This window comes from Oryctolagus cuniculus, chromosome 1 (assembly GCF_964237555.1).
Source record: "Oryctolagus cuniculus chromosome 1, mOryCun1.1, whole genome shotgun sequence".
In the NCBI taxonomy this organism is placed as follows: Eukaryota; Metazoa; Chordata; class Mammalia; order Lagomorpha; family Leporidae; genus Oryctolagus; species Oryctolagus cuniculus.
The window spans coordinates 104,198,951-104,222,809 of NC_091432.1; the positions used below are offsets into that span (position 1 = coordinate 104,198,951).

Sequence of the window (23,859 nt, forward strand, 5' to 3'; positions counted from 1 at the left end):
GTTTTGCTAAAGAGCCCAGATGGTATCTGGCATGTAGTAGGTGCTCAGTAAATATTTGTTGCTAAATGAACCTGAAGCAGATGGAGCTGGCCACTATCACAATCAGAAAAGGATTGCTTATCCTGTGATAAAATTCCTTTTATACTTTTCATGAGGAGAGAGAGTGAAAATGTTCACAAAAGTAAGACCTTTCATAGGATAAAAACTAGAGTATTTCCTATGGTACCTTAATGTGAAGTCATGAAGCATGAAACAAACGATGATTAAATGGGCATTTGTGGCTTTTTCCTCATCTCATTACATCTCTCAGTGTTTTGGGCAGGAGGAATCAGCTGTTGCTCCCCCTTCAGGGTTGAAATCAACCTGGGGATGCGGGGGCAGCGTGAGCTCCCGGTGGGAAAGGGGATGATCTTGAATGGGAAAGTTGGTTGTTTAATTCATTCTAGAGACTTTTCTGGATGCTAGAAAAGAACCGTAGCCAACCTTCTCTATGGCAGGTACTTAGCTAGGCCAAGAATCTATTATGAGCAGACTGGATTGTCTGCAAAGGAGTCCTCCTTCAGTTACAGACACAGGTGTGGTGGGGAATGACATCAGGTGCTCCAAGGTGTGGAGGGAAGAGCAGTGAGAACTCTTAAAAGGCACATGTTTGGGGCTGGCACTGTGGTGCATCCCATGTGGGTGCCAGTTCGAGTCCTGGCTGCTCCACTTCCAATCCAGCTCTCTGCTATGGCCTGGGAAAACAGTAGAAGATGGCCCAAGTCCTTGGGCTCCTATAGCCTTGTGGGATACCTGGAAGAAGCTCCTGGCTCCTGGCTTTGGATCGGGCAGCTCTAGCTCTTGCAGCCAATTGGGGAGTGGACCAGCAGATGTAAGACCTCTCTCTCTCTCTCTCTCTCTCTCTCTCTCTCTCTCTCTTCTCTGCCTCTCCTTTCTCTTTGTAACTTTGCCTTTCAAATACGTAAATAAAATCTTTTTTTAAAAAAGGCACACGTTTTTAGGGATTGAGAAGAATGTTGGCAGCCTGGGATTTAGCATAATTATTAAAAGAAAACTTCATTGTTTATTATAAAGTTATTACTGGAGATACCATGTTTTCCTCTGACTTACTTCATACTATAAATATTATATTTTGCCCATTTCTTAGCAGCAATTACTCTGGGAGGAGAATGACCAATTTGTACTTGAGGAAAATGAAAATTGGGATAATGTTACTCTTAGGTCTGGCCAGAAAACACACACACTCACCATTTTGTTGATTTTAATACCCACATAGCAGAATACAATTAGATAATCTCTGTATTTTAAGTTGATCACTCATTTGACTTTTATTGGAATTTAACATGTTCATTATTTTTGTCTGAAGTATAATTTTTTGTGGTGTGAATTAGAAAAAAATATTGCATTGATACCCTAAGGTTTCCTATCAGTGTCTGCACAGACAGGCACATTCCTGTTCTCTTACTCTGCAGAACCTGCTCTGTAAATAAAATGGGAAGCCGCCAGTAGCCCCAGAGCTATTCCTTCTTTTCCTTTCCTCGTGGAGCCACCTGAGTCACAGACATTCTGTGTAACCTGAGCGGGTTTGGCCAGAACTCTGAGGTCATCTTGAAAGCAGGGAAGGATTCTTCCCACAGACCCACAGATAGTCAGGGGGTGTGGGGGAATCATTGGGCAGTGGAATTGGCCGTCAACATGTTAAACCGAGAGGCAGAACCTTAGGTTACACTCGAGCCAGGTCTACGTATTTACAAAAAGCCGAATCTGGGCCCTGAAAGATCCAGCTGAGCATCTGTGTGACGCACACCCACCAACGGGTGCCCCCAGGTGTCCATTTTGGTCCAAAGCAATGGTGGGGTTGTACCATTGGCCACCTAAGGCCTTCATTCTCACATGTGTCCAAGCACCCATTGGGAACCGAACCAAGGAGGATGTGGTGGAGGTGGGAAGGACTGTTTTCCTAGTTGTCTTTAGAAGAGGAGTTTGCCGGTGAGAAAGACAAGCAGGATATGAAGGGCACCTGCGATGGGGCTGCTGAAGGCTCTGTGGGCCAAGCCTGTGGCTGGGGCTGTGGTGGTGGCTGTGGTTGTGAATGGGTTCTCAGGAGTTCTGGAGGTCAAGGCGGTGGAACTCCTGGGGGGCAAAGCTGTGGAACTCCTGGAGGTCAAGGCGGTAGAACTCCTGGAGGTCAAGGTTGTGGAACTTCTGGAGGTCACAGTTGTGGAACTCTTGGAGGTCAAGGTTGTAGTCATCACTGGGGAAAAAAAAACATGGCATCAGAACCTCTTCTGGGTGGTGAGTGGGTACTAAAGAATGAAGGCTGCTCTGATGGGATGCTGGAGCCAGAGCCCGTGAGCACAATCCAATAAACACTTCTCTACACGTGTGCAGAGCAGGGGGACAGCTGGAGGAACTGGGTATGAAGTAACAAAAATAAGCAGATCTCTACCCTTAAGGTCTGCAAGTTTTATGGGATAAAGGGAGACCTACTGAATTTGTGTAACTGTTGAATCTGTTGTTGGGGTAGAGAGCCTATGCTTGAACCTTTTCATGCCCTTAATATCATATTAAACAGATGAGTCCAATATGATGCAGAAAGGCACGATTTTCTTGTTCCTTGCTAATTTCAGGGGCTTGTTCGGGAACTAGATGTTACCCAGAGCTGAGAACTGACATCCCTGCTTCAAAGGTAGCAGAAAGAGCCCTGTCCAGACACCAGATTCTCTTTCTGCAGCTTCTGAGGCTCTGGTTATTTTTACATGCAGAGTGCTGAGCAGACATTGGTTCTTGGAGGTTGTCTGGCAGAGAAGCAGAGAAAGCCAGGCCTACAATTCAATTCTGGGGGCTTGTCCAGTCCTGGAGAAACTGGTGGGCAGCGGTACCTGCAAGGCTATGAGTGGACCAGAAAGGGAACTGCAAGGACGAGGAAGAGGGAGATGTCTCATGGTTGACTCAGGCCCACGCAGTCTTCTACCCACCAGGAGGGTGCCTTCCAGTTGGGTGGTAGTGTCTGATCTCATTTAACATTTCCTCAAGATGTACGTTTCTCTGGCATCCCGTGGGGCCAGAATGTCCAAACACAACTACTTCATGTTTCTTCATTTAACTGGATTTTATTAGCGTGGGGCTAAGGAGTCCTGATTAGAAGCACATTTGTTCCTCTCTGTCCAAGCATTTACCTAAATTTACCAGCTCAAAAATGAGGAAGAAGGGGGGCCAGTGCTATGGCATAGTGGGCAAAGCTGCCGCCCTCAGTGCCGGCATCCCATATGGGCACCTCCCAGCTGCACCACTTCCAGTCCAGCTTTCTGCTATGGTCTGGGAAAGCAGGGGAGGATGGCCCAATTGCTGGGGTCCCTATACCCAAGTGGGAGACCCAGAAGTAGCTCCAGGTTCCTGGCTTCGGATCGGTCCAGCTCTGGCTGTTGTGGCCATTTAGGGAATAAACCAGCTGATAGAATCTCTCTCTCTCTCTCTCTCTCTCTCTCTCTCTGTGCCTCTGTCTCTGTAACTCTGGCTTTCAAATAAATAATAAATAAATATTTTTTAAAAATGGGAAAGAAAATAACATCCCAGTCTTTTCATAGGTGGAAAGAAAACATCATATCATGGTTTCATTAGGCATCATCACTTTAAGATGTATTTTGTTGAAAATAATGTTCCTCTTTGAACACATTTTGCAATATATGACAGGCAGGAAGAGAGGCAGTATGCGTGATGTCTTTCAGTGTTTGGGGCTCATGAGGAAGCCCTGGTATCTGGATATCAAGAAAGACTAATGTTTCTGGTTCTTGGTTAAGTCTTGTGTTATTTGTTTATTTATATTCATTTTTCTTGAAAGGCAGAGAGAGAGAGATATATATTTTCCATCTGCTAGTTCACTTCCTAAATGACCACAAGAGCCAGGTCTGGGCCAGGCTGAAGATAAGAACCAAGAACTTCATCCAGGTCTCCTATGTGGGTGCCTGGGACCCAAGCACTTGAGGCATCATTTACTGCCTTCAAGGTGCACATTAGCCGGAAGCTGGATCACAAGCAGAGTATCTAGAACTTGAACCAAGCCCTTCAGTATGGGCTGTAGGTGTCCTAAGTGGACACTTACCTGCTGTGTTGGCCTCTGAATCTTGTGTTTGAAAATCTTATTAGGGGCGGACATTTGGCCTTGTGATTACAACACTGGTTGGGATACCTGCACCCCACATTGGAGTGCCAGCTGCATTCCTAATTTCCGCTTCCTGGTAATGTGCACCCTGGGAGGCAGTAGGTGATGGCTGAAGTCCTTGGGTCCCTGCCACCCCATGGGAGAATTGCATGGGATTCCTGTTTCCTGGCTTTGGCCTTGCTCAGCCCCAGCTGCTGTGTGTATTTGGGAGTGAACCAACAATGGAGCTTTCCTATGCATCTGTCTCTTTCTCTCTAGTAAATAAATACTTCATAAAAAAAAGACCATCCTTTTAATTTTGATGTAAATCTAGAAAAAGTGAAAGAAGTCTTAAGATATGGACCTGGAGTCCTTGTTTTGCCACTGACTCTGTGTCCTTAGGCAAGTCCCTGCCTTTTCTGAGCCTCATTTCTTATATTGCTTTTAAACCCCCAGAGAGAGGTAAGAGAAAGAAATGGGACAGAGAAGGGAGAAGAGACAGCAGCCTCAGCAAGGTGTGAGGTCGGACGCTACAGCCTTTGAAAAGCCAGTGGCAATTCCTGGTGCTGTATCACACAAGGCTACTTTAAGAATTATTGAAATTGTCCAGATTTCCATGATTTCAGTGCTTCTTTGTGTGACTTCTCACCCCCTACACCTACGTCCTTTAAAGCCCTTTACTTAAAGGCCACAATACCCATGGAAGCTTTGCAAGCTGGAAGATGCCGACTTTCCTATCGATGTCTATGTGGTATTGAATAGGAACCGCTCCTAGGGATGCTAGAGTCTGGAGCCGCGGGTGACTGTGAGAATGCAAGGCCCCTGGGAATCTGCAGAAATCTTGGGGAGGGGTTGTCTCCCACAGGGCAGGCGATATGAAGCTGGGCAAATCTTACATCGCTTTCAAGGTGCTGGGAGACTCAAGCGACACCTGGATAACACTTATTAGGAAGACCATCTTATCTAAGGCATGCACAGTCATTTTCCAGGTGGGCTGAGTTTCCTGCCAAAAGTGCCAATTGACTGCAGAGGGACTCACCTCCTTTGTCCAGTTTCAGAGATGAAAACAAGACCGTGTTGTTGAAATCCACACTGAAGGCTCTGTGGAGGGCAAAGCAAGGAGAGAGATGGTGAGGACCTCGTCTCTGGGATCTGTGAGCTCAGTCACATCTCTGCCTCTGGAGCCTCCCAACTGCTTCACTCCCTTTGTGCTTCCTCCCCCCATGGCTCAATTGGCTGCTTATTAAAAATCAGTGTCTTCTACATTGTCTTGATGAAGAGCCTCACGCAGCCCCCATACTCACCAAGGTCACCACCCTGGACTTCCTTCCAACTGGTTCACACCTCTGGTCTTTGTTCCAGCCAGTCCCCTGCATGGGATGCCTGTCCTGGTCACATCTGCCTATAGACTCAATGGGGACCTTCTCTGGGAAGTCGCTTCTCCCTACGATTTCTAACCCAGAGATCTCCCACAGGCCTCTACTGCACTGAATTGCAGTAGGCTTCCCTTCCCACTGGAGGGCCAGCATCTTGACTATAGTTTTGGTGTCAACTGCACCTGACACATCATTGTTGAGTAATGTTCATGAAATGACTTGTACAGCTTGGTGGGCTGTGATTCTAGCAGTAGGCGCATTATCCACACATTCAGCTAGTAATTAATGAAAGGATCCTTCATGCCAGTGACTGTACTTGGGGGTGAACAAGAATGGCATGGCTCCTAACCCCGTGGCCCTGGCAATCTGAGAGATTGCTAGTGGTCAACTAATGAGTTCAGCCATTGGTTGCAGTTGTGATCTGGGCTCTGATGAAGTTGAGGAAGTCATGAGAACATACAGCAGAGATCTGAGCATTCAGGGAAGGCTAAGAAAGTGACATTTAACCTCAAGTTGTTTCTGTCTGGGTCTTACCTCCCCAGCCTCACTGTTAAGTCCCAGGAACAGGGACCTCTTCATATCTGTTTTGTGCCCTATTCTGCACAGTGCCCACCATACTGGGGTTCCTTGCTTTCTGTTTCTCCATTAGTTTGTGGGGCTCCTCTTCCTTTGAGTGGCCTTATGCACACAATGTGAGCCAGCTGAGGCCAGCACGTTGTCACAGGTGTGCCAGTTGGGAGGGGTTTGGAGCCCACGCAGTGAGCGGGACTGTGCCGATTCTCTGACAGATTGTCTCTGCTTGCTTCTTTATCAGTTGTTGCATGGAGGGTGTGGGCTTTCAGGGGGTGACATGTGAGGAAGTTTCTGCCCTCCTTAGCCTTGGCTGGCTCTTCAGCACCTGCTGTTCTCACGAGGCTGGGCCCTAGCAGCCCCTGTAAATACTACCCTCAGACATGTCTCTGTGGGCACGCTCAATCCGAGCAGGCCCAGGGCATGGCAGGTGAGCTTGATCCCATCGCTGTGGATATCACCAGCTTCCACAGAGACCTGGCTGTTCACAGTGGACTCCGCCGCACCGTCAGACCCGCCTCCTCAATACGAGAAGCGGGTCTGCGAACATGAATCCCTCCCAGTGTTAGATTCCTGAAGTAGAGCTGCAAGGTGTTCTGTTTAATGTAAGCCCCCAGGTGGCCTCCCTCATAATCTGAGAGCGTCCATTTCATGGGACACTAGGAAGCCAGTTTTATACACAACCCTCACACTGTGAGCAAGCCACTTCCCAATTGAATCTATGTAACCTGTGTATATATTTTTAAAAGACGCTGCAATCTGAATATAATGTCCAGCAGAAATGGTGCCCAGTTCTTTCCATTTATGTTGAGCACGGCTGGCGTGTGTGCTGGGATGTGTGCATGTGTGTGTAAGCGCCCATAGACAGAAGGACGGAGAGAAGGCGAGGCAGGAAGGAAGTGCCTCTGCTGATTTCTCCACATCACATCTGATTGCTATTTTCAGTCCTCCAAGGTCAATGTGCAACTGTAAACCCCAATATGAAGTTTAAGAGCAAAGCGAGGTGGGTTCTTACTGCAGCTCGACTTCAGTTACGTTGCCAGCAGCAGGAGCCGTCCACTGTGCCCTGAAGGGCGTGTCGTCTTCAGGTGTCACGTAGTACAGCGCACTGTCGTTGCAGCGCTCGTCTGGGCTTTGCCAGGAGCCCACGGAGTTGTAGTTACTGTCCAGGGCTCGCAGCACCACAGAGCTGACGTTTTTATTCACAGGAACCCACACTAGGAGGATGAGAAGAGAAGACACTCAGCCACGTGGGGCAGGAGATTGACACCGAGGGTGATAAAAGGAAGTCACAAAGCGTGTGCGCATGTAGCATGGTCTTGGTATATATTTATGTAAAACATTAAAATAGTTAAAGTATATTTACTTGAGAGAGAGGGGCACGGGGGTGGGGGGATGTAAGCAAGCAATCTCATTCACTGGTTCACTGTCCACATGTTTGCAATGGTCTAGGGGCTAAAGTTGGGATCTGGAAACTCAGTCCAGGTCCCCTATCTGGGTGGCAGGGACCCAACACTACTGCTTCTCAGGGTCTGCATTGGTGGGGAGCTGGAGTCAGGAGCCAGAGTGGGGACTAAACTCAGGTACTCTGATGTGCAATGTGGACATCTCAACTAGCAACTTAGTCACTGGTCCAAGTGCCCACTCCCGGTCTCATTTTTAAGAAGTTGAAGATAGCCTGGAAAGAAATAACTCAAGATAGTAACTGTAGGGGTGGGCATTTGGCAGTGGTTAAGATACCACTTGGGACACCTGTCTCCCATATGAGTGCCTGGTTTGAGTCTCTGCTCCTCTGTTTCTGATCTCGCTTCCTGCTAATGTGCACCCTGGGAGGCAGTGGATGATGGCTCAAGTTCTTTGGTCTCTGTCACCCATGTGGGAGACCTAGATCCAGTTCTGGCTCCGACCTGGCCCAGCCCTGCCTGTCGTGGGCGTTTGTGGAGTGAACCAGCAGATGGAAGATCTCTCTGTCTCTCTCTGGCTCTCTGCCTTTCATATAAAATTGGAAAAGAAAAAAAAAACTAAAATGAAAGATATGAACTGTGTTGATTTCTTGGCGGTGGGACTATGGGAGACTTTGTTTTCTTCCTAGTGCTATTTGTGTTTTCTGAGGTTTCTACACTGAAAGATGGGCAGAGATCTGGTTGGGCACTGCCTTCGCTCCCAAGGAGAGATTCCGGCAGTGACTCTCAAACTCTCGGAACTGAGCCCATTTGCCAGGAGAGGGCGATCAACCTGCATGGCCCTCCTCCCAGGGGCAGTGTGGGGAAGGCGGTGTGAACGGGGCAGGTGGGCCTGAGGTCAAGTGTTCCTCGAACAGAAGGGAAAAGCACAGCCTGTCTCCGGGTCCCAGCACTGCTGATTCTCTTGGTCTGAGCTGTTGAGGACTTGCCAAATGGCCCCTGAGGGTCATTGTCCACTCAGGGGCGGGTCACTGAGGCAACCAGAGGGGAGCCCCACCCCACCCTTGTTTCGCCATTCAGAGTGGTAATGGGGAGGGAATTTTAAGAGTACTGTGGTCTCTTCGTTTCTCCCTTAGAAGGCCCGTGTGAGTGAATCCCTCAAAGCTGGGGTGGTGTTTTCCCCAGGACCCTCTGAGCCACCCCAGATTCTTTCCAAGACTTTTTTTTGCAAAGCAAACACAGTGGATCATGCAGCACCATGGGTCAGACGGTCCTGGATCTGAGTTCTGACCGAGCAGCCAGTCATGTCAGCTCTGAGCTTCCGTTCGCCCCTTGTCCACCTTCTCCCACTCTTTCATTTCTTCAGTGTGCACTTTGCACACAGCCTGGTTTTAGGTCTGGGAATGATGATGTCATCCCTCATTACCTGGGATCCTGATCCCTATCTGGACAGGTTCCTGGGAGGCTTAAAGAGGAGAATGTAAAGCTTTTAACACCTGGTGGATATTGGATTAAATCGCATTGTCATGTTATTTTTAGCACAATACATCTCTCTGTTCCTGTAGTTTGCTTTGCCAGTCAAGATCGGCTGGCCCTGACTTGTTCAGTGAGCCCTTGACATTTGGCCTAGATCTGTGCGTCATGGTGCGGTGGCGGTGACGAGGGATAGTGTCACGCAGACAGTCCTCAGGACGCGCGCTGGCTCGCCTGTCTCCTGCTCGCCCCCTTTCACTCTGGTTTCTCCCCTCCTGGACACCTGTCTTCTGTCCATCTCTGGCCTGAGGTTCTTCTTCCTTCGGGCTGCGCTGAAGCATGCTGTGGGCAGACTTATCACACGGCATGTCAGTGGGACCCTCTCCTGTCCCAAACCCTAAAGTGTCCTTCTTTCAGAGCACCCAAACATTTCTACTTTTTGGGGTGGGCATTGTGGTACAGCAGGTTCAGCCACAACTTGGGATGGCTGCATCTCATACAGGAGTGCTGGTTGGAGTCTTGGCTACTCTACTTGTGATCCAGCTTTGTGAGACTGTGTCCTGGGAAGCAGCAGGTGATGGCTCAAGTGCTACCCACATGAGAGAATCAGATTGAGTTTTAGGCTCCTGGCTTCAGCCTGGACCAGCCCTAGCTATTGTGGTCATTTGGGGAGTGAACCAGCAAATGAAATACATTCTCTCTCTCTCTCCATCTCCCTGCCTTTCAAGTAGATGAAAATAAATAAATAAACATTAAGAAAAATAAACACGTGTACATTTCTACTTCTGCTTCTGTTCTGTTAATGATGGTGCCCAGCACCTGGCTTTCAGGACCCCCCCCCCCCCCAGAACCTGGCCTCCCCCTGTTGTTTGCATTCCCACTCCCGAGGTAGCTGGTCTCCTTGTTCTGCAAATGGATCTGACGCAGGGAACCTGTTAGAGCGCCTGAGTTGCAGTTATCTACTGATACCCACCGAGCCATTCATACAAGCATCACCGGTGTTGAAATAACCTTGAAATGTAAGAGAATTTCAAAGCCAAAGTTGAGAAGAGCGGCTGACCTAGGTGGCTATTACTCAGAGCCCTGTGTGATGACACTACATGACAGTCACCGAAGCTGCCGTGTGATCACAGGTGTGGAATCTACTTCCCATCCCTGTGGGCAGGGATTTGACTTTCAAGTGAAGTTTTTCCTGTGGTAAGCGAGTCTAACACAGAGGTTTCACATGTTTCTCTTTGGAGATGGGATTTTTTTTTTTTTAATATTTATTTGGGGGAGAGAGAGCCAGAAAGTTAGCTTACATCTACAGGTTCACTTCCCAAATGCCCACAGCAGCCCAGAGGTGGGAGCTGGGAGCCAGGGACTCAGTCCAGGTCTCCCATGTGGGTGGCAGGAACCCGAGTGCTTGAGCCTTCGCAGCTGCCTCCCAGGGTCCCATGACAGGGAACCGCAGGCAGGAGCTGGAGCCAGCTGGCATCCTAACCAGGGTCCTAACCGCTGTGCCAGACTCCCACCCCCTGAGGTGCAATCAGATAAAGTTTGAGGAAGTGCAAGGCTTGTGCAGGCACTTCTCCTTCCCTTTTCCTGGCTCCACCTAAGGCCTCTGTAGCTGCCAGGATTGCCCCTTCACCCCAGTGCTCATCTCGACTCTTCCTTCTCCTGTCTTCCCACTTTCACAAGACTCCCCTGTCTCCTCCCCCACCCCCACCCCCAGCACCTTCACATGATGGATTTCTCTTTCTTCCATTTCAGTAGCCAGATCCTTTGCCTCATGACATGCTATCAGGGGCCGTAATCTCTTTTGCCCTAGGCCTTCCCTAGGTCACACATAGATTCAACCTGCTGCTCATCTTGAATTGCAGGGCTCTCCTCCTGGCCCTGGTAGGACAAGATCCACTGCCTGAGGGGGTGGGACATTGCATTGTTAGCTCCATTTTAGGGACTCAAGAGCTTGGTGGTGGCCCCCATGGCAAACTAGAAGCCAAGCCAGCATGAGTGTGTGTAAGCCCGCTGTGGTTGGCCACATGCCTAAGTCTAGACTCTAGACCATGAGTGTGGATTACTCTCCTAGTGGTCTCTGCAGTGTGTGGCTGGCTGGACATTTAAGAGAGGTGGGATGACACAACAGTTAAGAAGACAGGTCCTGAAATCTTACAGGCTGGCTGGGCAAAGCTGGGAAAAATCTTAGATGTATTATTTAGGTTCAGATATTAGCTCTGCTACATCCTGGTGACCTTGGGTAAAATTTTAACTTCTCTGTGCCTCAGTTCTCATCTGTAAAGTGGGGAGGATGATAGCTTTTGCCTCTAGAATAGTACCCAGCACACGCTAAGCTCCTAGAATCAGGAGCTGTGCAGTGGTTAAGGGCAGGGTTTCTGAAGCTACAATGCTGGCTCATATCCCAGCTGCACTGTTTAAGTAGCTCTATGACCTGAGCCAGTCACTTCTCAACTCTGCCTCTGTTTCTCATCTATAAAACTGGAACAATAATAATCTGTCTAATAGATCATTAGGAGGACTGCATACATTCATACGTTTAAAGCGCCTTATGAAATGCTATTTGTTGCTGCTATTTTGAAATAAATTAGAAAGTAACTTCCTTTAATGTTGGGTTTGGCTGATCCAACAGATAAGTCTAACAAAAGCCTTGGATTAAGAAGGAAAAGACGGGGGCCAGCACTGCCCAGGTAAAGCTGCCACCTGCAGTGCCGGCATCCCACAGGGGCATGGTTCAAGTCCTGTCTGCTCCTCTTCCAATCCAACTCTGTGCTATAGCCTGGGAAAGCAGTAGAAGGTGGTCTAAGACCTTCGACCCCTGCACCCATGTGGGAGACCCAGAAGAAGCTCCTGGCTTCGGATTGGCACAGCTCCTGCCATTGCGGCCATTTGGGGAGTGAATCAGTGTGCAGTGGATGAAAGACCCCCTCCCCCTGCCTCTGCCTTTCAAGTTAATAAATAAATCTTAAAAAAAAAAAAAAAAAAGAGGAAAGACCAAGCTTTAAGAGCAGGTTCTTACTAGCAGTGAGACCCATACAAGTCAATAACTTTTCTTGGCTTCAGACTCCTCATATATAAGATGAGATAGTCTCACTTTTCCTGTCTACCTCACCAGATTTTCCACCTATAGACCAGATGCAAATAGTGCCTCATGGAGGTGTGCAGTACGCAGTCGTCCATGTTGGCATTGCTTTATCAAATGGATGCGCTATTACTCCTTAAAAATAAAAATGCCCATTTTGCTAAGTCAGAGAAGCTGCTCCAAGTGTGCTCTTGCTGGAGCACAGTCACTCTGGTATGGGGACTTTGTGCCTCTTGTGCCCAGGTCTGCACAGGGAACTTGCAGAAATACCCCTCACCCCCCACATTCACTCTCTTACATACTCTCATTCTCTCCCGTTCTTCCCCTGCCCCTGCCCATCTAGCTAAAACACACATTTTTTTTGTAATGGAAAGCAAGAGCAGATGGGTAGGCTCTGGAGTTCTGGGCCACTTGCCTGTAGGGAACAAAACACAGCCGAGAGAGTGGCTCCTACTCACCTGTGTAGATGGTGTTGCTTTCATAGACATCCGGATAGGCCCCGATGCCTGGGCTGCTGGTCGTAATGGAAACCTCTTCGAAGGCTGTGCAGTTGTCACTGTAATTTACAGAGCTGGCCGAAGTCAAGTGCAGTCCAAGGTGTAGAAGTAGCCCCAGGGGCAGCAGTGCGAAGCAGAGGGCTGCCATGGTCTTGATGAGTTACAGCGGTCTGGGCCTGGAGAGCTGGAACAGGGTGCGACTCACAACCTCCAACTCTCCCCTTGTTTATATGCTCCAGGGGTTGGAGCTTCTCCTGGATGAGGTCACACATGCAAATCTTCTTCCCACCCCTCCTGCAAGCACACTGACTCCTGGAATCTGGCTCAAGCTATCACCGGATTGAGCCAACAGTCACTCGTTACCTGTCACCAAGTATCTTGACTAATTCTGGTTTTGCTCAAGAAAGGGAAGACACTGATCATGGTTTTATTTGCATCAAACTCACCTCGGCATTCGCCACTGGGAGAAAGCCGTCAAAGGGGAGAATGCCAGCAAAGTGAAATTCAGAGTTGAGTAAGTGCCACATAACTGGTCTGTTCAGGAGCTCTGCTCCGCTCCCTGCAGGAATTCCAGGAACAAAGCCCCCGTTCCTTGAAATGCCATGTATCCTGTTCAGGGCTTCTGTAATCACACAAGTCTGTGACTAATAGAGAAATAGAGTATTCTTCTGGATTTCTATTTATTTCTTTAGAAGAAACATCTCTGGCCCACATTTTCCTCCATATCACCATAGCCCAAGGAAGCGGCTAAAAAATCAGAAAATACATGTTCATATCGCCCCTCTGAATTTTATACTTTACTCATTGAAGGAGGAAATAAAGAAGAATGGTACCTTGTGAGTAGAAAGAAAACAAAACAAACTGTGGAAGTGAATTGTGGTAATCTTTGTGTTCCATCAAAAGAAGCAATTACAGGATAATGAAGTGATAATTTCTGAAAAAACCACTTCCTCACAAAAGCAATGGGGATGTTAGCAAAAAATGGTCAAAATCAATATTTTTTAGAACTCTGTGCAAATTAACCAAACGCTTGCAATCACCTGGGAGTATTTAAGAAAAAACGGTTCAGTGTGTTCTTAAGGATATCTTTAAGAACAGGGAGCACTGTGGCACTTTCGCTTGCCCTACTCCCACCCTCCACCCCAGCTCCACGGTAGCCTTGGAAACTGACACTCTTGAGGCTGGTGGCTATGAAGACCAGCGAATCAGAAGCAATGGAAGAGGACAGAACAGGTTTGGAGGCTTCCAAAAAGCCTCTTCCCCAAAGGAGGATCCCTGTTTGGGAGTTTCCTGTAAAACTGCATTCTCAGAACTTGTCTTTATTTGACTTTACAACTTCCTTTGTGAGAACAGTCTTATTGCTAGGGTAATTATCAAGATAGTCAGGGGGAATTTTTAAACATGGCAGTTTGCTGAGGCAGTGAGTTCAGTTGGAATTTACAAGAGGCTGAGGAAAAAGCATAAAAGAAAAAAAAATGGGGAGTGAGATGTGCATATGGAACTTTGAAAAGCTCATACGTTTTTCTAAAACTCTGCAAAGCCAAGTGCCCGTGCAGGACTTTGCACATGCCCAGGAAGGACTTGGAAACATCCTAAACTCTCACCTCTGACTGACCTTAGGGCTTTGCACAGGCAGGAGTGGAGGCTAATGCAGAGTTGTAGGGTGCCTATTTGACCCATGAAGGTATGCCCCGACACACACACACACACACACACACACACACACACACACACAGAAGCTCTTAGCAAAGATTGGGAGACTTACTGTTCCAGACATTTAAGGAAAATTTCTGTTTATTCATTTGCTGACCACTAAGCTAACTGAGCAGACACCAGGGGTCACATGTGATGAAGAATATAGACTTCATAGAATTCACTCAGGGAGTTCACGAGACAAACAGCAAGCCCAGGGAAAGGAGGGGACTATGGTGTCCAGCGTTGCCACAATATATTTTTGAAATGTTTATTTTCAACAAAAAACGAGCCAAGGATTTGAATACCTTCTCCAAACAAATGTGAGTACAGATGGCCAATAAGCGTGTGGAAAGATGTTCATGGCTGGCGCCGCGGCTCACTAGGCTAATCCTCCACCTTGCGACGCCGGCACACCGGGTTCTAGTCCCGGTCGGGGCGCCAGATTCTGTCCCAGTTGCCCCTCTTCCAGGCCAGCTCTCTGCTGTGGCCAGGGAGTGCAGTGGAGGATGGCCCAAGTGCTTGGGCCCTGCACCCCATGTGAGACCAGGAGAAGCACCTGGCTCCTGCCATCGGACCAGTGTGGTGCACCAGCTGCAGCGTACCGGCTGCGGTGGCCATTGGAGGGTGAACCAACAGCAAAGGAAGACCTTTCTCTCTGTCTCTCTCTCTCACTGTCCACTCTGCCTGTCAAAAAAAATAATAAATATAAAAAAGGAAAGATGTTCAATGAAATAAAATGAAAACTACAATGATTATATTACTTTATGGCTATTAGGATGGTTGTAATCAGAATGACATATAATAACAAATGTAGGCAAGGCTATGGAGACCTTTGACCCCTCATTGCTGGTGGGAATGTAAATGATTCAGTCACTATGGGGCAGCTGGTGTTTCTTCAAAAAGTTAAGCATAGACTTACTACTAGATGATCTGGGAGCTCCACTCCTATGTATACACTTGAGAGAATTAAAAATGTGTCTATAGGAAAACTTGTACCTGAATATTTATAGCAACATTGTTAATGATAGCCCAAAAATGACAACAACCTAAATGTTCATGTACTCATGAGTGGCTGAACAAAATGTGATCTATCTGGTGTGAGCATTGTGACACAGTGAGTTAAGCCACCATCTGGGACACCTGCATCCCATATTGGAGTGCTGATTTGAGTCCTCATTACTCTGCTTCCAATCCAGCTTCCTGCTAAGCATTCTGGGAAGCAGCAGATGATGGCTCATGTGCTTGGGCCCCTGCCACCCACGTGGGAGAAGTGGATGGAGTTTTAGGCTCCCGACTTCACCCTGGCCCAGCGGTGGCTATTGTGGGCATTTGAGGAGCAAACTAGCAGGTGGGAGATCTCTCTCTGTCTCTCTCACTTTCTTTCTCTCAGCCATTCAAATAGATAAAGAAATAAATATAAACATTTGGGGAAAAAAGTGGTTTATCCACACAATAGGTTATTATTCATTTGTAAGAGGAATGAAGTACTACCATAGGCTGCAACATGGATTAATGTTGAAACATTAAGCTAAGTGAAAGAAGCTGGATGTAATGACCACATATGATATAATTTCACTTGTATGCAATCTCTAGCATAGTCAAATCCATTGAGACAGGAAGTGGTTGCTGGGGACAAGGGGAAGGAGGCAAACAGAAGTGACTGCTATTCGGTTTGGGGTTTCTTTCTGGGGTGGTGGAAATGTTCTGGAAGTAGACAGTGGTGAGGGTTTCATAACCTGGTGCATATGCTAAACATCACTGTGTGGAATTTTATGCTATATGAATTATATCTCAATAACTATATTTTTAAGGATTCATTTATTTGGAAGAGTAGCAGAGAGGGGGAGAGAGAGAGAGAGAGAGAGAGAGAGAGAGAATCTTCCATCTGCTGGTTCACTTCTCAGATAGTTGCAACGGCCAGATCTGGGCCAGTCAGAAACTAGAAGCCAAGAGCTTCATCTAGATCTCCCACATCGTGGCAGGGGCCCAAGGACTTAGGCCATCTTCTGCTGCTTTTCTCAAGCCATTAGCAGAGAGCTGGGTAGGAAGTGGAGCGGTCGGAACATGAACAGGCACCAGCATGCTGGAATCACAGGTGGCAGCTTTTCCTGCTGTAACATATCGGCCCCTCAGTAAATATTTTTATCTATAGTATATGCCATGTAAGTAGGTCAGGGTAGTTAAAGAATGTGACAAGACTTCAATATTAGATCCATTCAGAATCCTGGCTTTGGGAGTTTTTGCCGTATCTGAGCTTTAGTCTATACTTCTGACAACTGGGGCAAGAATCTTGGGACTGGCATTGTGGCATAGCAGGTTAAGCTGCCATCTGAGATGCCAGCATCCCCCATGGGCACCTGTTTGTGTCCTGGCTGCTCTGCTTCTGATCCAGGTCCTTGCTAATGGCCTGGGAAAAGCAGTGGAAAATGGTCCAAGTGTTTGGGACCCTGCCTCATGGTTCTTGGCTTTGGCTTGGTCCAGTGCTGGCCATTGCAGCCACCTGGGGAGTGAAGTAGTGGATGGAACATCTCTATATGTGTCTCTCTCCCTCTCTGTAACTCTTTCAAAGTAAATAAATAAACCTTAAAAAAAGAATACCAATCTTGAATAATTCAATGTATATTAAATGACACATATGAAAATATGCGCTGTTTTAGGGGATGGGTTGGGTCTGACGTATAGATTTTTGTTGTTTATTTATTTGATAGAAAAACAGAGAAACACAGACACACGCACACACACACACACACACACACACACAGAATGCTCCTGGATAGCCAGCTGGAGATCTGTTCACTCTCCAAATGCACACAGTGGCTGAAGCTGGGAGCCAAGAACTGAATCCAGTTCTCCCATGTGGGTGGCAAGGACTGTACTTGATCAGTTACCTGCCGCCTCTGAGCCTGCATTGGTGGGAGGCCGGAATTGGAAGCCACAGACAGGAACTGAACACAGGCCCTCTGATACAGAGCTGCAGTGTCTTAACCACCAGGCGAACACCTGCTTCAATACAGTAGCTACTTAACACACGTCAGTTTCCTTCCTTCCCTCCCGCTTTCCTTCTTCCTAATTTGTATTAGATTAAGGCAGTGAATCAAGAGGAAATAAAATGAAGGAGTCTTGTTGATATGGGCCAGTCTGAGCCTCCCTGTGATTTGGGAAACAGGGAACTGAGGGTGTGGAGACTTCAGCAAAACTGTTCCATTCATTCAGCGCCATGCAGAGCTCAGCCCAAATAGGGCCTGTAGAAGACACCGACATTGTCTCCAGGGGGGTGGGGGTGTCCACTGGCTACCAGGATTGCTATTGACAAAACAAAGTTGTTCTTTGATTCCAGCCAGAAAGGACTTGATTTTTCTTGAGGGTAGAGGACCAGTAGAAAGCTACACATGCACAAACTCACACATTATGGGGCCTTCCTCTACTCCTCTACCCCCTTCTCTGGAAGTCTGGACTCTGGTTCCTGGAAATTAATGCGTTGATAAATCCGCAGCAGTGGTTGTGGACCAGTGCCTTTAAAATGTGTGTTCAAATCACTGGCAGCATCTGGCTAGCATGAAGTTTCTGATTCTGTAGTTGGAGCCTGAGATTTCACATTTCCAGCAGGCCCTCAGGTTGGCAGCATGATGTTGCCGACAGGTGGACCACTCCTTGGGCAGCAAGGGTGTAACAGCTGATCTCAGTAAGCCAGGCTGGAATGGCTGTCAGTCTGAGCATCAAAACCAGAGAGAGTAGGTCCTGTGACTGAACCTTGCACCCCTACACTTGCCTGCCTACCCAGAGCTTAACTGACGGACGCTTTGATGCTGTGGAAGGCGGGCAGGAATGTCGACACCTCATGATCTCTCCGGGGAGGAGAGCCACCAGAGAGGAGAGGGCAGCTGGTCTTTGGGGTCGGAGTCTAAACAGAGATTCCCTTACATTCCCCAGAAGGGACTGCTGCTGGATGTGGGGTTCACCAGCCTGAGCACCCCTGGAGTTCGGATCGCATTTCCCGAGTGTGTCAGAAGTATGACAGGTGCAACATAGCACACTTGGGGACGGGAGCACAGGCTTTAGGGCCCGAGGCCTCCGTTTGGGTCCTGATCCCCAGGCTGTAACCCTGGGCTGTTCTTATCTCGCCCGAGCCTCCCTGTTCTTGTGTGTGTTATGGAGGTAGTAATATCAACCTTGCAGGACGGCATCAAGGTTTAAGAGAGAGAACGTAGCATGGCTGCCGTGGAGTTGGGGCTCCCTGAGTGTCCCTTTGACCACGATGACAGGTCACCGTGCTAACTCTAGGGAGAAGTGCCACCAGAGAGGGGAGGCACCGGAGAGCTGTCACTCTTTCCTCCTTGTCCACTGCGGATGCTCAAGTCCACATGTTTTGGTTTGGGAACTGTGTTGTGCCACTGGCTTTTGGGTTCATAGGGGGTCTTAGGCTTTTGAGGATCCCATAGTGAGGTTTCTGTGCTTTAGGGGTAACCAGTGGTCAGCTTTTTAGAAGATGCAAGCCTTCCTTCTCACTCCCTGAGGCCTTACAAATTCCCAGAAAAAGAACACACAATTGCATATTACCACAGGATTTCCGAGCTGTGCTGGCCCTAAGAGACAATTTTAACAAATTTCTCTCATTTGCTCTAAGAACACAGAGCGCTGAGAGAGGAAACAACTTGCCTAAGGCTACAGAACCGCTAAGAGGCAAAGTCAGGGCTGGAATCCTGGCCTCCTCCCTCCTGGCTGGGTTTCTCCTCCCCTGTACTATCTGGTGAATACACATTTGCTCTACTTAGCATTGTAGATTCTGATGTCTTCAAGATACACTGCATTTTTCATTTCAACATGCTGTGTGTAGTCTTTGTTGTACTTTGGGGACTCCTGCTTAGTCTATTTGCATTTTGGAGAACATGGAGAGAAGTGTACTCATGCAGAAGCTAATTGTTATAATTTTGTTCAGGACTTTAGGTTGATCCATCTGTGGCTTCAATTAATCCTAGATTGTGTGTGGAGAGCACAATGCAATGCCCCCCCCCCCCCCCACCTTGCTCGGTGTGCGTTGTGCAGTGGACAGTGGGCTGGGGCTAAGCAGTGGAGTAAGTTGGTCAAGGTCACATGGCCTCAGGGGAAAGCAATTCCTGCTCAATATCAGTTGTTGCCAAACTCCAGGCTGGCTGCTGTCTTGAAAAACTGTTCACCTGTCTTCCTGCAGTGACCACAATGAGGACAAAATGGTGAGGTCTTTTAAAAAGCAAGCAAAATCTATTCACTTCAAAGGCTCACTTTTTGTTCTGAGATTACAGATTTTTGGTTTCTTTGTTGGAGTGTGCTTCGTTGATGTGCCCCCTTTTAACTGTTTCCTTAATGTTCGTATTTGGCAAAAATGAAATATTGGCACACCCTCTATGTCCCTGATATCCAAAGTCTGGAAACCAGGGATCTAAGAAGATGTACTTTGCGTGGTGACTTTCAGAAATGCCTCGTTTCGCCGTGGCACAAAGCAGGGATGGCTGGCACTGCAGTGGGTGCTGGAGAGTGATGTTTCCAGAGGGTGTGTGAGGACCTCGTTCTCACTGAGTGGGAAGCTGGATCTTTTAAACGTCTCTTCCCAGCGTTAGCATCCATAGTCCCCCCCACGCTCCCCGCCATTGGAAATTGATCTCATCCTTTTTTTTTTTTTGGTCTGGGGAGGGACTGCGTTGGTGGGGTGAGATGAGCTAAGGAGGGAAGTCAGGGCTCAGGGCTTCCCCATCCCCAACAGAAGAGGAACTAGGAAAGGCATCCCGGCAGAAGAGGCCGAAGGCCAGGCTCGGTCTCGACAAGTCCATCTGGCTTCCTCCCTGGAGAGGAAGCCAGTTGAAAGCCCCTGCAGACAGCTAAGCCAGAATGAAGGACTCTTCTTAGTTCCTTGAAAGGGGTGGGAGTTTATCAAGAAAGTTAACCACGCTGTCCCTGCCGCTCACTCACAGAGCTCGGGAGTGAAAACATTTGCAGGACTGACTAATCAGCGGGGCGAGCCTCGGGACAGACAGGATGAGCTGCGAGTGAGCGTGGGCGTCTGACGAGCATGTGACACAGACATCACTCCACGGGCACAGTCAAGGGAATGTGCCACTCACAGGGATTCCCTGCTGTGCAGTTCTTTTTATTTGATTTTATTTGGAAGGCAGAGTTACAGAGGAGAAAGAGGGAGAGAGAGAGAGAGAGAGAGAGCGAGCGAGTGCGAGCGAGCTTCTATCTGCTGGCTCACCACTAAAATGGCTGAAATGGCTGGGGAATGGGCCGGGCCAGGCCTAAACCAGGAGTCAGAAGTATCTTCCAGGTCTCCCACGTGAGTGCAGGGGTCCAAGCACTTGAGCCATCCTCCGCTGCTTTCCCAGGTGCGTTACCAGGGAGCTGGATGGGAAGAGGAACAACCGGGACTAGAACCATTGCCATATGGGATGCTGGTGTTGGTAGGCAGCAGCTTAACCCACTACGCCAGGGTGCTAGCCCCATGTGCAATTCTTTTTTTTTTTTTTTTTTTTTTTTGAACAATTCTTGAAAAGTGTAATGGTTTTCAGGTAGGACTTGAAGTAGCTTACAGAAATACAAGTTTCAAAAAGTAAGAAATCAAGGATCTAGGGAAAAGAAAGGTACAGATGGGGGTGGGGCTGGCAGTGAGTTAAAACCCACCCTGCAGTGCCAGCATCCCATATGGGTGCTGCTTCGAGTCCTGGCTGCTTCACGTCTGATCCAGCTCCCTGCTAATGCACCTGGGAAAGCAGCAGAAGATGGCCCAAGTCCTTGGACCCCAGCACCCATGTGGAAGACCCAAAAGAAGCTCCTGGCTCCTACCTTCGGATCAGCTCAGCTCCGGCTGTTGCAGCCATTTGGGGAGTGAACCAGTGGATGAAAGACCTATCTCTCTCTGTCTCTACCTATCTCTGTAGCTTTACTTTTCAAATAAATAAAATAAATCTTAAAAAAAAAAGAAAACTAAATCACATTAATATTTCTTTTTTTAAAGATACATAGGGTTCATAGTCTCAAACTGGATTCTGAGTGTGTCTGTGTGTTGGAGGCTCTGGGAGAAGATGACAAATCCTGCTCCCATGGACTTTACAAGGTGCTGATGTCATGGACATTTCCAACAGGTGGCCTAATTATACACAGCATGGCTGGTGAAAACCAGCCCTCAATCCAGACCCATACCTTTGCATTCAATGTCATTCTATTTGCTGAGCCATAGTAACACCCCTTAATCCATTTAATTGCTTTAAATTTTGTTAACTTTTATGCTATTAATTGTGAACTGTGATTTTTTTTCCTCTTGTACTGATTTGATCCTATGAAGCAGTATTTAGATATCATTATTGCATACTATAAGAACTCACCTTTCCTATCAACAGAAACAAGTGACAGTATATCCTCACCTGATAAGAAACAGGCTCGGGGCCAACGCTGTGGTGTAGTGGGTTAGGCTACCGCCTACAGTGCTGGCATCCCATGTGGGCACCGGTTCAAGTCCCAGCTGCTCCACTTCTGATCCAGCCCTCTGCTATGGCCTGGGAAAGCAGTAGAAGATGGCCCAAGTCCTTGGGCCCCTGCACCCATGTAGGAGACCTGGAATAAGCTCCTGGCTCCTGGCTTTGGATCAGCGCAGCTCCGGCCGTTGCAGATGTGAACCAGCGGATGGAAGACCTCTTTCTTTGTGTAACTCTGACTTTCAAATAAATAAATACATATTTAAAAAAAAGAAAGAGGTTCTATTTTTGGCCTGTGTAGCAATGCAATTATTGCTTATGTAATTTGCTATTGTTATATTAACTTCAGAAATATTTGTAGTACTGTTTCCTTAAACATTGAGAAACAGTGAGTTAATGCAACTCTTATTCTATCAACAAGCAATTCAATTCAGAATTATCACTTTAAAGATAAGTTTTTTGATAATACATAAAATATATTTTTAAATTATTATTAAATTAAAACATAAAATTTAAAAATACTAATAAAACATGTATATCCTAAGAATATAATACATGCCATTTGAGGAGATTTTGATTAATTTATTTATAGTGTATCTTTTGAAATTAATAATTTTATTTGGAAGGTATAGATACAAAGACACAGACAGGGAGAAAGCTGATTCCCCAAATGCACTGGGTCAGGGTGAAGCCAGGAGTCAGGAACTCAATCCAGGTCTCCTACAGGTGTGGCAGGGACCCAAGTACTTGAACCATCACCACTGCCTCCCAGGATGCACACTAGCAGGAAGCTGGATGGAAAGCAGAGCCAGGCACTCTGATATGGGATGCAGGTAGGATATATTTTTAGAATTAATACAGATGTTACTATGATGTTTCTGACATCAATAAAATTATGTGAAAGATAATATTTTACCTTTTTAATGAATAAATATTTAATCACTTGCAATATATACTGTCAAGCCAGAGATTCTGATTTAGTGGATATTTAGTGGGGCCTGGATACCAGCTCCACAAGTATTCATGGGAACAGCCAGGTCGAGAACTGCTTTGCTGAAGGTGTGGTGAACAAAAATCAGATGTGTATGATGCCCTCAAGGGCCTGCAGCCAAGTGGGGAAGGGAAAGAAGTGACTACTTTTGAGCCTCTTCAGCCAAACCTTCCTAGGCAGTGGTTTCCTATCTATTATATTGACTCCCCACAAAAACTCTGGTAGTTAGGAGAGATCACTCCTGTTTTCTAGAACTGGGACTAGGCAATATTCAGTAAATTGACCCAACACTAGTAGATAAAGGAGCTGAGACTTTAGCATATTCATGCAACTCCACCTTGTTACATAGATGATTTGGGACTGCAAGATAGAATTTGAACCTAGGCCTTTAAAAAATAGTTTATTTATATCTTTGTATTTATTTGAAAAGGAGAGAAAGGAGAGGAAAAGAAAAGTGGGAGGGAGGGGATCTTCCACCCACTAGTTCACTCCCCAAATGCTAGCAACAGCTGGGGCTGGGTCAGGACAAAGCCAGGAACTCCATTTGGGTCTCCCATGTGGGTGGCAGAGCCCCAGGGAGTACTTGAGCTATCCCCAGCTACCTCCTAGGGTGTGCATTAGCAGGAAGTTGGATTGGAAACAGAGGTGGGACTTGAACCTAGGCACTCCCATATAGGACAGGGGTGTCCCAAGCAGTGGCTTAACCTGCTGTGGTACAATGTCTATCCCTGAACCCAAGCTTCTGGACTGTGGGTTCCCACTAGCCTGTGACATGCAGCTGCGAAAGACTCTATAAGCAGAATGGGGTTTAATTCAGGCATAACAGACATGATCTTGATCTTTGCAATTGGTGCTTTGGGACTTCTATAAGTAATTTTCAGACTCATTTATTAACTATGAGGTTTAAGAATGCTGTTTTATTGTAAGTAGAAATAAGCTTCCTTGCTGTTTCACTCTGAGGGAATAAACACTATTATTTTATTTGCTTACTCTGGAGAAGTAGTGCTCAACTGGGGGTAACTTTGCTACCCAGAGGACATCTGGCAGTGCCTGGAGGCATTTTTGGCTGTCACGACCCAGTAGGAGGTGCTACTGGCATCTGGTGGGTAGAGACCAAGGGTACAGCCAAACACCCTACCATGCACAGGAGAATCCCCATGGCAATGGGATTCTGGCTCAAAACATCAGTAGT

At 47.3% G+C, this 23,859-nt stretch overlaps 1 protein-coding gene across 1 annotated transcript; it reads right to left on the reverse strand.

The window, feature by feature from the left end:
• Positions 1 to 1,244: 1,244 nt before the first annotated feature.
• On the reverse strand, positions 1,245 to 12,764 carry PLET1 (placenta expressed transcript 1). Its single transcript, XM_008261353.4, has 4 exons — positions 12,501 to 12,764; positions 7,103 to 7,304; positions 5,181 to 5,242; positions 1,245 to 2,254 (listed from the first exon to the last, which is right to left on the reverse strand). The coding sequence occupies exons 1-4, from the start codon at positions 12,685 to 12,687 to the stop codon at positions 1,971 to 1,973; spliced, it is 735 nt and encodes a 244-aa protein (XP_008259575.2). The 5' UTR covers positions 12,688 to 12,764; the 3' UTR covers positions 1,245 to 1,970.
• Positions 12,765 to 23,859: the final 11,095 nt, after the last annotated feature.